The 16,416-nt window shown below is 43.0% G+C and overlaps 2 protein-coding genes across 2 annotated transcripts; one reads left to right on the forward strand and one right to left on the reverse strand.

The window, feature by feature from the left end:
• Window positions 1–33: 33 nt before the first annotated feature.
• Window positions 34–4,136, forward strand: LOC113497814 (5-hydroxytryptamine receptor 3E-like). The gene is made up of 6 exons (XM_026877571.1): window positions 34–1,398; window positions 1,608–1,798; window positions 1,996–2,307; window positions 2,390–2,643; window positions 3,260–3,467; window positions 3,706–4,136. The coding sequence occupies exons 1-6, from the start codon at window positions 1,347–1,349 to the stop codon at window positions 3,823–3,825; spliced, it is 1,137 nt and encodes a 378-aa protein (XP_026733372.1). The 5' UTR covers window positions 34–1,346; the 3' UTR covers window positions 3,826–4,136.
• Window positions 4,012–16,045, reverse strand: LOC113497816 (ionotropic receptor 75a-like). The gene is made up of 12 exons (XM_026877574.1): window positions 13,490–16,045; window positions 12,665–12,822; window positions 10,912–11,223; window positions 10,725–10,840; window positions 10,292–10,459; window positions 9,063–9,289; window positions 8,708–8,916; window positions 8,206–8,328; window positions 5,456–5,604; window positions 5,070–5,202; window positions 4,686–4,809; window positions 4,012–4,098 (listed from the first exon to the last, which is right to left on the reverse strand). Exons 1-11 carry the CDS (start codon window positions 13,569–13,571, stop codon window positions 4,714–4,716), a joined length of 1,773 nt encoding a protein of 590 aa, XP_026733375.1. The 5' UTR covers window positions 13,572–16,045; the 3' UTR covers window positions 4,012–4,098; window positions 4,686–4,713.
• Window positions 16,046–16,416: the final 371 nt, after the last annotated feature.

Below are 16,416 nucleotides of genomic sequence, written 5' to 3' on the forward strand. Positions count from 1 at the left end.
AGGATGTCAGCTGTTATCTGCACTACTCATATGTACAGCTGTTCGTGTTCGTCCCGAGGGTATGATGATCTGCTAATTAATGTGCGTAGATACAGCATTAATTTGATAACCAACATTACTGGATACCAAATTATATCCTTAACAAGGCTATAAACAGCGCTACCAAAGTACAAGTAATCGCAATGCCTAAAAACATTTGCCTGGATTACATTTCCAAAGAACTATGTAACTGTCAAATTAACGTTTCGACATTGTATCAGTTTTGCTATCATCGTCCCACCTGGGTACAGAGCTGAAGAGTCAGTGGAGGCCCATGTCCAGCAGTGGACTGTCGAGTTGGCCTGATGATGATTATGAAATAATAACATTTGTTATTATTACCTAAAAAAGTTTATTGAAGCATATTATTTTGATAAACGCCTCTGTCACGGCAGGCAGAGCTGCCTATATTGCATAGATGGAGCTGATATACCGCCCTACTCTTTATTACGTAAATTCGGTTTTGCAGCGATTGATTTCTGTAACACAGCACATTGCTTTCAATTACTCTGCTACTATGGCACTAATTAACTGACGAATTTTGCTGTTGAGCAGAATTGAGCTGCCAGGATATTATATCATTATTAGACATCAATTTGTTTAGGATGTGACATGTTTTTCTTTTTAGTCATGTTACAAACAACTGTACTTCTTCTTTAACTTGTGGCATCCCGGGCCCCTGATGGTTACATCGCCGAATAGGGCAATATTCAAAGAGTTCGATATTCAATGTATTTGTTTACCTGTACCTATCTAGAAGAAGTAAACAGGAGGGGAGACAGGACTTGTTCCAATTTATTCCATTCTTTAATTTAAATTAGTTTAAAGCCATTATTTATATTATATTTTTATGATATTATGGAATTCTTAATGACATCTACATAGTGCTATCTAAGCTTAAGAAAGTTATTAATAACTTAATCGTGGTTACCTAATGTATTTATAATAATTAATTGAGTGTACAGAAATACTTTGTTGGCGGGTTGTCCTTGCGAGGGCGGATACCGCAGCGATAGCGTGCCCACGCGCAGCGCCACCCGCCCGAGACAACAACATTTGGTAAATTGTTTAAATTCAATTGTAAACGCATGTACACTTCGAGGTAAAACCTTTAAATTTGTCAGACAAAAGCCAAAAGTAATAACTTTTAACGTGACGTACCTCAACTTGAGGTAACTGTCAATCATAGCAGAGCAGCAAGCTGCCGCAATTAAAATGTTGCAATACGCGACACTCCTGGAAATGTTGGTGAGCCCTGCGCGGCTGCTCCTGCACGGTGCACGCCCGCCGCACTTACGAGTCGCAAAATGGCGTCGCGGCCCGCTGTCCTGCTCACCACATTGCTACTCTGCGCGTACAGTAAGCTATTTACTTTCATAATGTTTGACATCGTAATATTTGACCTAGTATTATTAATGCTGGGTCGGTACACAACATCTCCCGACTAAATACAGAAGATTATCGACTTTGGTAATTCTGGAACCTATCTGATCAGGTGTAGTGCATTTTCTCCTAGTACAAGGAGTTTATCATAAGCAAAGTCTATTGTTATTGGTGATTGATTGCAGGCGCGCCGGCGCGGTGCGCGTGTGACAACGCGACGCGGCTGTCGCGGCAGGTGGACGCGCTGCTGGCGGAGTACGAGCGCGAGTCCCCGCCGCCGGACGCGCCCGTCACCGTCACGCTGGGGCTGGACGTGCGTCACGCCGCACTAGACCAGCAGCAGTCCACTATGAGGCTGCTCGCAGACCTCAGGATGGTTTGTAATCATCTTCTACTTTGTGGTTTTTCCAGTATCTATACCTACGTCATACCTCCCGACTTCTATAATGTCTGTGATTCTCCGAAAATTTGAATTTATAGACACAAAACGAAAATGGTACAGGCAATTAATTACCTACGTACATACTTTGGTTTTTGACTAGTTACTTATTGTTGTAATCATTAATGTTTCAGACTTGGTATGATCCCCGGCTGAAGTGGAACGCGACGGAATGGGAGTGCGACTCAGCGCCGACGTCAGCGTGGCGGCTGTGGCGGCCGGACGTGCTGGTGCTGAACTCAGCGGCAGGCTCGGCCGGAGAGCTGTGGATGCGCGCGCGCATGCACAACACCGGGAACGTGTCCTGGATCACCCGACTCGACGTCACCGTGCCGGTGGCCCTCGCGCTCGCCGACTGGCCGCAGGACACGCAGACCTGCACCTTCGAGTTTGGTTCTAGGCTCAGCAATAAAGATGAGATGGTACTGGAAATCGGTGATTTTAAGGTAAGTTTAATGAATTGTAACTGGTAATAACGAATTGTTGTTATTTAAATTGGTAGAATAAGTGTGTGATTGTGTATTCCAGCACGTAGTTGTGTTCGAGGCTGGACCGTGGGAGATCGTGTCGGTGTCCCGGCAGGAGGCCAGCTGGCAGCGCGGCGAGGAGCAGGTGAGCGTGGCGGCGTGGTCGGTGGCGCTGCGGCGGCGCGCGCCTGCGCACGTGCTGGGCGCGGGCGCCGTGCTGCTGGCGGGCGCGCTGCTGCTGGCCGCCGCCACCGCGCTGCCGCCGCACCAGCGACACCCGCTCGCCGCCTGCGCCTCCTTCATAGCGGCGCTTTGGTACGTGCCCTAGGAGTGTCTCGCAACCACACGCGTAAAATATTTAACTTGAGTCATGTTTTGCGACGTCGTGGGTACGACCTTGTTTTCTGTTTTATACCCGGAGTAATCCTCTTGATCTTTCTCCACCCTGGGGAAGGCGGTGAGGTGTCTTACCGTTATATAATCGGTACGACCTACTTGTCACTACGAGTACCGCTTATCATCGTGAGTAAAAACGCTGGAAAAAGAAAAGTTAGCCGCAGGAATAGTCTTGGTTAAGGAATATCAGATGATGAACCCGGATAGCTAGTGTAGCATAGCTGTTCCGAGCTACTGAGGGAGACGACAACAAGCTGATCGCTAATCTTCACTAGTTGGAGAGGAACCGCTCGCAGAAGACGAACCACTCTTGTATTAGAACAAGAGTGGTGGTTAGGACGGACTTTGACACATATTATGACACATTTGATGAATATGATATTCATCTTTTTTGACGCATACGTGTTTGTTTCATACATTACTTGTCTTCAGAGAACGCTTTTTAAGTAAACGCCGTTTTACGAGTAGCAACAGAAAGCAAATGTTGGGTTTGAAGCGGCTTGTTTAGTTGATGTTGCATGTTGTGTGAGGGCAGGTTGATCACGGCGCTGCTGCGGCTGCCGGGCGGGCGCGCGTGCCCGCGCGTGCTGGGCGTGATGTGCGCGCTGTGCGTGTGCGGCGCGCTGGCGGCCGCGAGCGCCGCGCTCGTGCTGCGGGTGGCGCGCCTCAGCGGCCCGCCGCCGCACTACCTGCGCGACCTGCTGTCCAGGCTGTCTACCGTGTGCAGGCTGACGCCTTCCGCAGTGAGTGTGAACTTAATGTTTACTCTGATAATGCCAACTCCTCGTGGGTTCATATGGCTACTGTAAGGAGACCTGTTGGTAGTAATACTCGCTTTATCTATATACTTTGCGAAGTTATGTTTTAATGATTAGTGGCAGGGATACACAGTTAAAAATCATAAAAACATAAAAATTATAAAAACCCATTTTATTTTGGTGCATTACCAATACTTTTATTATTTGTATGTTGTGTGTGCAGGAGTCGTGTGTGTGGTCGGAGAGCGGCGCGTGGGCGGCGGCGGCGCGGCTGGCGGACCGCGTGCTGTGCGCGGCGCTGCTGCTGGCGCTGCTCGTGCTGCTGGCCGTGCACTTGCTGTAGCCGCCGCCGCAACTCTCCTAGCGTCCCAACTACTAACACTAAGAGTCGCGTCCGATCCAGCTGCTCCGATAGGCGGTACTGTTTCAGTACTATACTTGCACGTCCAACAAGTGCAAGCAACGCTTTAAAAGTATCTAATTATGCACGAACGTAAATTCATCACATTCTCTACGTAGCACGGCAAGCTACAGCCGTAGCATGTTGGTGTCGATGGTGCACTCCACTCTTGTAGCAAGTAATGTGCTCGTCTACTCTAGGCGTGAGACCTCCTTCCTGTAAATATCACTGACAATAAATGATGTAGAATACGGTGTGATTTTTTTTTATAATTATAACGTTTGTTATAAGTACCTAAAGTATGCACAAGTTCTGAGTTACAGAGCATGGCAAACGGAACAATTATAGGATCACTTATGTGTCCGTCTGTACGGCGTACGGCGAATTGAGTTGAAATTCATATCCTAAGATCACAGGTTAAGCTACACTTGATAAGGTCGGTTCGTGGATGGGTCATCATCTATGTCAACGTGTTCCTCTATTTTTTGGAAGACACGTTAAACTGTGGATCCTGGCTGTTATTTGCACATCTTCTACAGTCGTTACGGGTGCTCAGAAGCCAGAAAGTCTTTCAACCAGAGTCTCACAACCATGAGTAGGTATCAGTCAGTCGGTCAGGTAGGCAGTTGCTCCATGAAAAGAGTGGTACTTAGCTGAATCCATTTAGACTAGAAGCCGACTAAATAGTTGGGAAAAGACTTGGATGATGGATATAACTAATCCAGCTTGAAGATATTAGGGATATACCTAGTTATGTTCATGCCAGAGTTAAATGTAAATCTAAGATAGCAAGTACTACCCACCCGGGCACAGCACCCCCCCCCCCCGCGCTCAGGGCCGGCACGTGGTCGCGCGCCGGCGCAGCGCGTGCACGCCCAGCTCCGCGCACAGCAGCAGCACCGCTATGGACGCGCCTATCGCCAGCACCTGCGCAACATGTCGCTATCCACATTGCTCTATCTTTTTTATATTCATCAGAAATAACTCCGGGAGAAACTTGTGTTTATTAAATGTCAGCAAGCGCAGTGGGGCCCATTTGTACTAATGCTTACCAGGCTAGCGTAAATTTTTACGGGGTTACCGAGGCGTTACACAAAGGGCAAAAGAAGGAACATGAGTGGATTTTAGTCAGTAAGGTCCAATTTCATGTGGAGAAAGTTCTTTATTAAGAGTAAGATTTCGGTAACCTGCAGCGCGGGCAGCACGTCGATGATGCCGACGCTGACGAAGCCCCCGCCGGGCTGCTCGCAGCGCGGCCGCGCCACCAGCCACACGCGCCGCACGCGGTCCATCAGGCCCACCTCGCGCTGCCAACGTAACCTGCACGGAAGGCACCCACACAACCACTATAGCCTCCAAAACGCACTCAGTTTTATTGAAGGACGGTACAAAAAGAATCAGGACAGAAAGATCTATTAATGAGATCAGAAAATTAAAAAAATGAGTTAGAAGTTTTATTATCAAATTAATATTGATTTTGAACTATTTGCAGCTGAATGTAATAATTTCTTAGTAGGTACCGACAGCTGGAACCTATGCATGTGAGGTACGGGAGTGGGTGTGGTATCGTCACCTGGTGGCGAAGAGCTCGCGATAGCCGGAGTGCTTCCTCATGGGGATGGCGACGAGTGGCAGCTTGAAGGCCTCGATCTCCTTGAGGCTGCACTTCTCGCGCTCCGTGAACGTCTGCGTTATGATGTCGTAGCCCGACGCGCGCTCCACCTGACACACGTGGCCGTCACGACCAGAATTAATATGAAGGTAAACCGTCAATAGTGCGGTGCAAGTACTCTTATCATTGGAAATCTCAAAAATTCTCTACTTTTTGTTTTAATAGCAGATAAAACTATCACTATAAAGTTGGTTTAGATTTTAAACAAACCGAGCACGCTATCATCTGTCTTGGTACAGGCAGCGACTGATCAAGAGTTCAGACCGCCCTAGACTAATTATTAGGATGCGCCCGCACTAGTTGTGTTACGGACGGCCTAAAAATAGTAATAGAGTAGAGTATGTAGTAGTGTGAAAACTTTAACATGGTAAAAATAAAAATTAAATATAAAGGTGTAGCCTCATGAGCTGCTCGTCGCTCGCTTGCAGCGACAAATCTGGTCACGTGATACGTAGCGATAAAGCTCAAAATGTTGAGCTTTGTCGCTGGGAAAAGATCATAGGTAATTAATACACTATGGAATAGAGAAAAGAAAATAAAAACGATCGAACGTGCAAGTCGATACAAAAGTGGTGCTGTAACGGTATCTAAATTAATTCCTGTAAATAACTGAATCAAAAGATCGAAAAAAAACACTATGATATCGTTCGTTAATAGGTATCAGGGACTCTCAAGCGCATTTATAATGCCTGAACCATTAATAATTGGATAGGTAACACTAAATCCAACTTAGATAGTGTAGTAATGCAATACCTCGGGAAAACAGATACTATTAGTAACATATGTACAAAGTTTGGAAAAGTATTTACTGAAGAAATTGACGAAATAAAACACCACTGTTGTAAAAATTTTTTGAAACGAGGCAGTTATGTATATATTAGTAACATATCACTTCGATATCAAAATGTAACATCTATTGAAATTGTAAAAATTATAGACCAGCTAAGTAGTAGAAAGTTACCAGGGATAGATAAAATAAGAGTACAGGATATTAAATATATTAAACATAAAATTAGCCCAATATTAGCGGAATTTGTTAATCTATGTGTACAACGCGGAACCTATCCAAACTATTTAAAAAAAGCAATAATAAGGCCTATTTACAAGGGAGGAGATCACTTAGAATACTCAAATTATAGACCAGTGGCCATTTTACCGGTAATAAATAAAATTGTAGAGAAAGTAATTGTAAAAAGAATAGGAAACTTTTTAGAAAATAATAAAATAATAACTGAGACGCAGCATGGTTTCCGGAAATCACATAGTACGGCCACGGCATTAACTAAATTTACTGATGATATTAATGTCAATTTAAACAATAAAAAATATGTTGCTGTTTTATATATAGATTTTAAAAAAGCGTTCGACACCCTTGATCATGACCAATTAATTGAAGCTATGCAAGAGTGTGGAATTCGTGGACCACTAAGCATTTGGCTTCAAAGTTACTTAACGAACAGAACGCTTCGGACAAGAACAACATTAAGAAACCTACTAGAAACCTATCCATTATTGGTCACTCATATGAATGCCTACATAATAATAAACAACTGTGTGTTAATTGTAATCATATAGAATTGGTAAATCAATATAAATATTTAGGATTAATAATAGATCATAATTTTAGCTGGAAACACCATATTGATCATGTGTGCAATAAATTGAGATCAATTTTATGTAAATTCCAGCAACTTAAGTATTTAACAAATTGAGGCATATTGTATGTTTTGTACCATGCGCTGGTAGAATCAGTATTGAGTTATGGACTGAGTTCGTACGGTCGTACATTCAAAACATATTTAGACAAAGTCCTAGGCATACAGACAAGATTCTTAAAGGTAATGGTCGATAAAAATGTTAAAAACAAATGTAACAAAAACTATATGAAACTGTATAAAATATGTAACGTGTTACCAGTGCATGAAAAAGTAAATTATTTGTTATTAGTTGAACATTATAGAAACTCAGAGTTTAAAATACCAAGAGACATACTGTATGCTCAGAAAAGATGTTAGAAATAAGTATATACAACCTACTGCAGGAAACTATTACGGTGAAAGGACGCATAAATATATTATACCACGACTGTTTAACAATATTACAATTGAAGAAGAGCATATATCTAAGAATGTATTTAAAAATAAAGTAAAACAACTACTACTACATTCATTCGATGAAAAAGTAAACATGTAAGCTGCATAGATTAATATAATCAGGGCTGCCATAACACTCAAGGAACACATGTAATTTAAAGAGATTGATTTGATATATTATCTATACGTTTATTTGAAGATATTTAAGTTTTAAGATTAAGTGAGAGCTCAGTATTCGCCAACAAACTGTCATGCAGTTTGGCGAATTAGTTTGTATTAAAAAAATGTATCACTTTTGTTCAATAAATAATTAAAAAAAAATAGTTTTAATGTTTCGTCTCGGTCTAGTTGAAATATTTATGTAGGGTACATGCGAAGACGATTTCAGCGCTCCCGGATTTTGGTTACATTTTGGTGATCGAATAATGATAGTCTATGTGATTATTAGTGACTGCGAAAGTCCCTTACTTATTTTTCTAACTAATATCTGTCTCTGCGGGACACTGTCAGCTGTCTACGGAACTGAGGGTGGAATCATATTCTCCTTCACATACTTACGAGGAAGGCGAAGAAACCAGTGCGCACGCGCGCCATGCCAGCCACCACGCTGTGGTAGGCGCGCTCGCCTTGCGGGACTATCTTGCGCCGGTACAGCTGCTGCGTCGCCTCGTCAGAGCTCTCCTGTAGGCAACAACACGCATCGTCGAACACCACTCAACATGTCAGTATACTTGAGCTGAAAACCTTAGACATCAGATGTTTTAGCGCGCGTCTAACAGCATGATGTATATATATTATCAAATAACATACACGAAATCAAAATCAGAACAAAATTTCTTGGTCACGCAATAGCTTATCCTACGCGGGATTCGAACCTGTGACCTGTCGCACAGTCGCACTCTGTGAGTTTGCGGTAGTGACTGTTAGAAGATGGATAAGAATATACTGATAGAAGATTTTTTAAGTCACAGACCAAATTTTGATAAAGCATACGAAACAGAAACAAATCTTATTCAGTTGCATTTTATGTTTCATAGAACAGAGTGAACGATGCACTAACAAGGAAGTAGACTTTCTTGTAGGTGGTCTCCTGCACGCCGATGGTCATGGGCGAGCGCACCAGGTCATCGATGGTCTGCAGCGCGTTGCTGGGCGTCTGAAGGATGGCCACGATCTTGGCGGAGTAGGCCGTGAATACGAACAGTGACGTCATCAGCGTGCTGAACATCACCATGCGCACCGACGACACCGCCGGCGTTATGTGGAAGCCTGCGCACGAGTTACTATGTCTTACTTAACCAACGATTATGAATCATTGATCGGGGATGAATAATTCGACGTTTATCCGCTCTCCCCATCCAACTTTAATTTAATACACATTTAAAAGTTTTTGCGGATAATGCGGAGATGTGGACCTTGCTGGCAGAGCGTGCCGAGCGCGAAGGTGCAGGTGTCGGGCAGCGTGAGGTGCAGCAGCTGCGCGCGCGCGGGCGGCGGCGCGGGCGCGCGGCGCAGCGCGGCCAGCAGCAGCGCCGCCACCGCCGCCACGCCGCCGCTGGCCGCCCACACGCCGCCGCTGAACGGCAGCAGGAAAACGTTCGACACCGCCGACCGCGACGGCTGCCGGAAGATGAACGGCGACCTGCGACCATCAACACGACCATCACTACGTAGCCATACTATCCAAGTCAGGTCTTAGATAGACCTGACTTGGATAGTATGGCTACATCTCGGACACCCATCATTGCAAGAGATGAACTATATTGTACCTATTACCTAGTCATCACAACTGAGTTATCTAATCTTTAAAACAATTCAATGAAACTTACAACTATAAGACACAACTTTCAGATTAAGAGATTTCCATAATACTTATTAATTAAAAATCCCCGCGATACGCGCTGTACGTGCCCGATACGGCTGATACCAGATAGTGCCGTAATTTGACTTAAAACGCGTCTTCGCTGACGACAATTTGAGGTTTTGAGTTTCTAAAATATCGTATTATCGTTGCACGTTACCTGTACTTCCCTGAATAAGACATATGTAAATTAACTAAACTCGAACGAACCTTAAGCACAATCGTTTATCCAAAGTAAGTGTGTGAAAGTTGTTAGTGATTTATTACAACTAGGCATTTTGCCAAATAGTAGACAAAATAAAAATATGTTTTAAGAAACAAACGCTGCACAATGTTTACATTTTCGGCTCGTTCGTCATCATTTGGAACACAAAACCTCAGCCTCGTTGACACCTCGGATCTTGATTTTTGCAGTTAGTAACATTGTTGTTGCTTACCTATCTTATCTGTCAGGTACGCATTCATAAGCATAGCCATGATTTGATGAATTTTTGATTGCATATTATTATTAACTTTAACCTTGTTTTGTTTATTTATTTTCGTTGAAATCTTATCGTCTGAATGGAAAAAATAACAATAAGCGAGATCTTATAAATTGAACTAGATATTTATAAATCAGACTGCGTGTGATTACTAAGTATTAAGGTAGGCGATAAAAAAACTTTGCCATGATGATATTGTAAAAAAGGTATTAGATATTTTAGTTGCAGAATTCGACCTCTATTCTCAGTGTCAGTTAACACTATTGCGACACCTAGATGGTGACAGGAGGTGTCGTGCGACCTGAGCACGTAGGTCTCGGAGAAGTAGTCGAGCGCGAGCATGCGGTCGGGGCGGATGAAGAGCGAGGCCAGCCCCAGCTCGGCGCGGTGCCGCTGCAGCAGACCCACCATGCCGTCGAACGAGCCGTTGTTGGACACGCCGTACAGGTCCACCTGCCGCAGCTGGTATCTACACAACACTCATGCTTAGACACGCCACTAAAGATAGTCATACATACGTCATAAAGATAGATATACATCGCTACTTTTCCCAAATGTGCTTCGACAGCATGACTAAGCGAGTATGTATGTGTAAATTGGGTTTCTTAAATAATGCGAATTGTAAGATGGTCATCGCAAGTTGGTCTGCTTTTAAGTAATAGCTTCGACTCTACATTCTATTTGTATTTCCCAGTGTAGTATAGTGGACACTGTTGGTGTATGGTGGTAGATACCTGAAGTTCATATCCTGCGCGGCGAGCATCATGAGCGGGTAGGTAAGCTTGGGAAAGGTGTCAATCTGTCGGTTGTGCAGGTCCGACCAGCCGCGGAAGTGCTGCGGTTGCGTTATCTATACACACGTCCGCGATTACTAACACTATTAGAAGGGATACTAGCGCTTAAAATGGACCGTACTCTTACTATGGTAACACCCTTGAGGAAGACGTTCTGCAGATTCCTGCGTCTTGAGACGGCGGTGGGCAGCGCGGCCCATAGCGCGGCCAGCTGGCGGCGCGAGCAGTCGCGCGCCAGTCCCAGGCCGGTCTGCAGGGTGGGCAGGCCCGGCTTCACCTTGTACACGTCCAGCAGCGCGTCGGCGGCGGCCCACACCACGTCCGCGTCGGGCAGGATGTCGTGCGCCGCCAGCGCCGCCTCCACCGCGCCCGGCTCGTACGACGCGTTGTGCAGCAGCAGCCAAGAGTGACGGTAGTTGAAACCGCGGGACCACGACGCCTGGAAGACGAACACGATCTTATGAAACTTTATTTGTACATTAAAAACATCAATGTGATATAAGGACAAAGTTTCAAAGGCAAAATATATGTATATCCTGATTTTATACTTCAACTGCTAAATAAATGTGATCTAAATGGGTGCAAAGTTCGGTAGTCAGTCGTTTATTACGAGATATTTTTTTATTACTTAGAATACAATAATGTCGTTCAAGGTCTAACTTGGCTAGATCTCATATACGAATTGTTATGCTCGATGGTTAATTTCTACCAGCAAGCAAGAAGAAACAAACAACAACAAGACATTATTGTTTTGGCAAAATGCTTAAGAGAATAGAAATTATTTCAAATTTAATCCAATAATTGCCATTCATTCATCGGCCATTGCAAATAGCAGAATCGGGGCCCTGTACGCGGCCATTTTCAACCATGAAACAACAACGAATCATACCAAAGAACATTTCAACCTGTAAGTAAGTACACTATAGCAATATCGATATTGACCTTTATTAATTCAAGGTGTTGTCAACATCCACGAAACAGTTGGTAACATTACATAAATATTATTAGATAAAGCAACTTAATTCCTTGAGAATGACAAGACAATGACACTGCATCTTAAAGATATATGACTAGGTATATTCGTGTTGTGAAGTAAGTAAGAAGCTTGGCTTACACAATAATGACTCTTAGTAATATTTTTCTTGATTTTGGTTAAACAAAGTTGCAGGTAATTCAACACCTTTACATATAAACATCGCCTCAGTGTCCTTGACCTCGGCTTTGCAGAAAAACAATGTCTAATAACTGAGCATACAAAATATACATTCTCATGATGACGCGTGTCGTCGCGTCGCGGGTATATCAATGATATCGTTGATCCGAGTACATCGTTTATTCCTAATTCATCAAGATAAGATTACGATTGCATGAATCGGGATTAAATTGACACAGGTCTGCAAAGTATCGCGACGATACTGTCTGCTACTCTTTCGATCCAAACAAATGTCGCAACCTATTGGGTTTTTGCTTTTTTGGAGGAGCTCGTGGCTTAGCTATAAATAAATGTATAAGGGGATCGATCACAGGTTAAGCTACTCTTGACGCGGTTGGTCCGTAGATGGGTCACCATCATTGTCATAACGAGTTCCTCCGTGTGTCGAAAGGCACGTTAAATTGTGGGTCCCGGCTGTTACCTATACATCTTTGATATTCGTTACAAGTAGTCAGATGCTAGAAAGTCTGACAACCATTCTAAGGGGTATCGTACGTGTTGCTCATGTTACTGGGTTGAGGAGATCAGATAGGCAGTCGCTCCTGTTAAACTTGTTAAACACTGGCACTTAGCTGAATCCGTATAGATTGGAAGCCGACCACCCCAACATAGTTAGGAAAAGGCTAGGATGATGCTATTTCATTTATACATATATAAGATACTTAACCTTTTGAAGCACATCCTGCGCGTGTGGACAGGCGAGGTCCAGCAGCACGGCCTCGCGGAACCTGCCGAGCGGCGCGGAGGGCGCGAGCCGGCTGTCCCGCGCCAGCGCCACGCGCAGACCCGCCGCGCGCGCCGCACGCTGCAGCTCCCACGACTGCTCTACACAACAATTTGCATATTCATTAATAAAACGTCTTTTTTCCTTGTTCAAACTAGGGACGAAATTATTTGAATTTAAATCATAATTACAAATTTTAAAAATCTTATGTCAAAAATATGCTCTTTCTAGTATAACCTGATTCATGGTGTGTCGATTTATGTGTAACGGTTATAAAACGAATTTATATTGTTTATTTTCTACCAACGCACACAGCATAAGTATATTAATAGCAATCTATTTACATCAAGCATACGAGTATAGATAGAGCACGAGTCGTCAAAGTAAGTGGGTTATGGTCGGGATTTCGGTTCTTGTTCCACACGTCGCCAACTAAATTAACATAATCACAATGTGCGTGGTGGAGGTTTTGTGTTCCGAGGCAGGCACGCGACTCGCGAGGGGCGCGCGGGCGCGGGGGGCGTGGAGCGGCCGACAGGGCCAAAGTCTCCAATCCCGTTACATGCTTCACGTGCGAAAAACGCTTTTTGGCAATCTTATAAAAGTTATATCGTGCACTCGTGCCTTACTTCGATTGCACATGAACGTTACCCAGGCATGCACAATTTTAAAACAATACTTTGTAAAATTCCTTGCAGCATTTAGAACCAATGTTTTGCTAGTAGGTCAGGCTGTAAAATATTGGCGTGGTAATTGTGGGTAGCTTACGATGGCTCCAGCAGACGAAGGCCGTCAGCATAGACAGGTCCTTTGTAAGGAAGTACGATATAATGAAGTTGATGAGCTCCATACTGCTGTGTAGAGCTCTACCGTTAGCTCACTGCATGTGGTTGCGGTACTAACTCCTTACCATTATATCCCTTTGTAAGTGTGCTTAAGTTAAGGGGAATTCTTACCGCTCAAGTCATTTTAATCGATAAGTTTTCTTCTATTGAATGCTAAATAATGAATTCACCTGGCAACATTTGTGACTCTTTTACCGTTAAACAATGTGGAAACAATTGACCTTCCTGTAAAAGCTGAAAGCCAGCAATCAATACAGTTACAATATTTACACAACCGTCGCGCTCTCTCAGGCGACGCAATGGCGGCAAACACTCAACACCGATGCTATTCAATCACATGACTTTTATGTTTGTCATAACAAGCTTCATTGATACCCATCGAGATCTTTCTGTAGCAACAACGACGTTACGCACAATACTCACCGCTACATTCTAGACTTCACTAGTAATGACTTGTCAAAGGTTCCGGGTTTTCTGCTTAGCGTAGGTTCAATATCAACACGGTTTGTAATGTATAACTTACCGTGAACAGTCGTACGTATCTAGATTATGAGGTTCCAAACGTGTACCACTGCCTACCAAGTTATTTAGGTAAAAGTTTGTATATAATATAGCGATTGCTATATTTTAGGACTCCAATAAATATAAGTGAAACATTCAAGATTCAAGACAATTAATATATACCTACTTAGTCTGTTCGGAATGTCATTAAAAACCTCCGATTAATGTAGAGTTCGCCTTAACGAATAATATCTGGACGATTATTTAAAAGACTCGTTTTGTTTGTGAAGCAATCTTCGTGTGCCATTATGTGGACTGCATCGGTAACGTAATGAGCACAATCAGCTAATCGGCAATTACAGTAATAGTTACTAGCTAATGTAGGCAGTTAGTATTTAATTATTTAATTATTTAAAGCGGTAGATAATATAATACATATTTTTTTGTTAAAGTTGACGGCAGATTGACTAATATTCTAGGAACTAATTTTATGAACTTTCTACTTCTTACTGAGAATTTGCGGTTAATCCACGTGCACTGAACTGCCTCACCTACCTGTTAAGTATTTAAAAAGTATTTAATTTTAATGTAAAAACACCCCCGACCCAAACAAAGTATGCAGTTACCACTTGAATTATGGAACCACTGAAAACGATATACGAAAATCCGTTTCATATCGGCATTTCAGGGTTTCATCCGCCACATCCCATTTCGTCAATTAGAAACATAAAGAGAACTAGTTAAGACAAATCTAACGAGCCTAAACTCGATGGGTTTACTGAAAGGCAGTCCAGGGTTACATCTCCTATCGTCGACCCCTAACAGCAGACCAGCTCAGTGGTTCCAGAATACATTAGTGTTTCAAATATCAGATCCCACATATGCTTGTAAGTAAACTGAGCGTGTAACATTCCTATCACATATAACAAACGACCTGATGCACTTGAAGACCTGAACCGATTTCCACCAAACATAGCCAAGAACTCTCTCGAATGATATACCTTTCAAACCAAAAAACCGCATTAAAATCGGATCATCCGTTTGGGAGCTACGATGCCACAGACAGACACATACACACACACAAACGGACACGTCAAACACCCCGTCGGTTTTGCGTCGGGGAATAAGAAATAGAACAGCAATCAATAGAACTCCGCCATCGCTGACGCTGAAAATACGTAAGATTCAGTAGTTCGGGAAGTGCCTAGGCAGGTTTAGCATGGTTATCGTGGGCACTTACATTGTGCTAGTCGAGCTACACTTGCGGTCGTGCTGATTAGATAAATTAAGTAGACCGTTGACAATCCGCAGGCAGGTGCTAACGTCTCGGTTAGGTGACGTGGAACTCGTCACTGCTGCAGTAAATCACCTGCTAAACATACTCCCGTAGCTATAAATATAATCTACTAGTTTACGGCACTACATTTTACCTTTTAGTTTAGGTAGATCTTAAAAGTCCATATTCCAGCCTACTCTACAGTTCAAATGGTGGACTTTGCTCGTGTGTAGAGCCGCGATTCCCTGATAACTTCGCTATCAGTTTCCTTATTGAATTAAATATTATTATCGAAATCCTATCCGATCAAAAGGCAAGCACTCTCTACTCCAACATAAAGTGCATTTTTTTTCCCTTTCCTCCTTTGCAGTTTAACCAAGCCTTAAAACATAATTTATACTTATGTTTGTCAGTATTTGTAGATCTCGAACTGTTCCAAGAAATAATACTTTTTGTAGAATCGAAGCGTGTTTTTCTGACCTTCAGAATAATTTCGACGCCATAAGTTGAAGAGATAACTTACAAGTTTATCTCTCGATTTTTTATTACTTCCAAGAGGCAGAAAAAATATATGTCTGTACGCACTAATCAAAATGTATAAGGTAGACAAGTAAATAAAGGTCCTATGTTACAATTCATATGTAATTTTGTAAAGCTAGACGACAATTCTACAATAAAATGTAACAAAACCTACGTAAGCCATTTACGATGTCATAAAATTATGTAATAATCATAACAGACGAAGGAAATGCGGCTAAACTGACAACTTACACAACATTTTCGTAATCCTCACGTATATCGATCAGCCATGATAACCCGCGCTCTCGCCGAGGGCCAGGCGGGAGAATGGAGCTTCAAATAAGTACAGTCGTGTGTACAGCAACCAGTAGCGGCCTTAGGGGGTGGCGAACGGGGTAAGCGCCCGGGGCCTCGCGCCCCAAAAATTTTTGAACTGAATTTAGTTTATTTAACAGTTGAAGATTATAACATAACGGCAAATTGAAATAAAGTTAGTTAGTTAAATAATTCATAACTAAGACGATGTAAAATAAAAAAAAAGGTCGATAGATTTT

The sequence above is a fragment of the Trichoplusia ni genome, chromosome 9, assembly GCF_003590095.1.
Source record: "Trichoplusia ni isolate ovarian cell line Hi5 chromosome 9, tn1, whole genome shotgun sequence".
Lineage (NCBI taxonomy): Eukaryota > Metazoa > Arthropoda > Insecta > Lepidoptera > Noctuidae > Trichoplusia > Trichoplusia ni.

Bases quoted from the DNA above. Each gene is read 5' to 3' on its own strand.
- LOC113497814 (XM_026877571.1), top strand. From the start codon at position 1,347: ATGGCGTCGCGGCCCGCTGTCCTGCTCACCACATTGCTACTCTGCGCG. The intron at 1,799-1,995 runs GTTTGTAATCAT...TTAATGTTTCAG, and splicing joins TGCTCGCAGACCTCAGGATG to ACTTGGTATGATCCCCGGCT. The intron at 3,468-3,705 runs GTGAGTGTGAAC...TTGTGTGTGCAG, and splicing joins GCAGGCTGACGCCTTCCGCA to GAGTCGTGTGTGTGGTCGGA.
- LOC113497816 (XM_026877574.1), bottom strand. From the start codon at position 13,571: ATGGAGCTCATCAACTTCATTATATCGTACTTCCTTACAAAGGACCTG. The intron at 9,290-10,291 runs GTCGCACGACAC...TGATGGTCGCAG, and splicing joins TCCGAGACCTACGTGCTCAG to GTCGCCGTTCATCTTCCGGC. The intron at 8,329-8,707 runs GTTAGTGCATCG...TGTTGCCTACAG, and splicing joins ACAAGAAAGTCTACTTCCTT to GAGAGCTCTGACGAGGCGAC.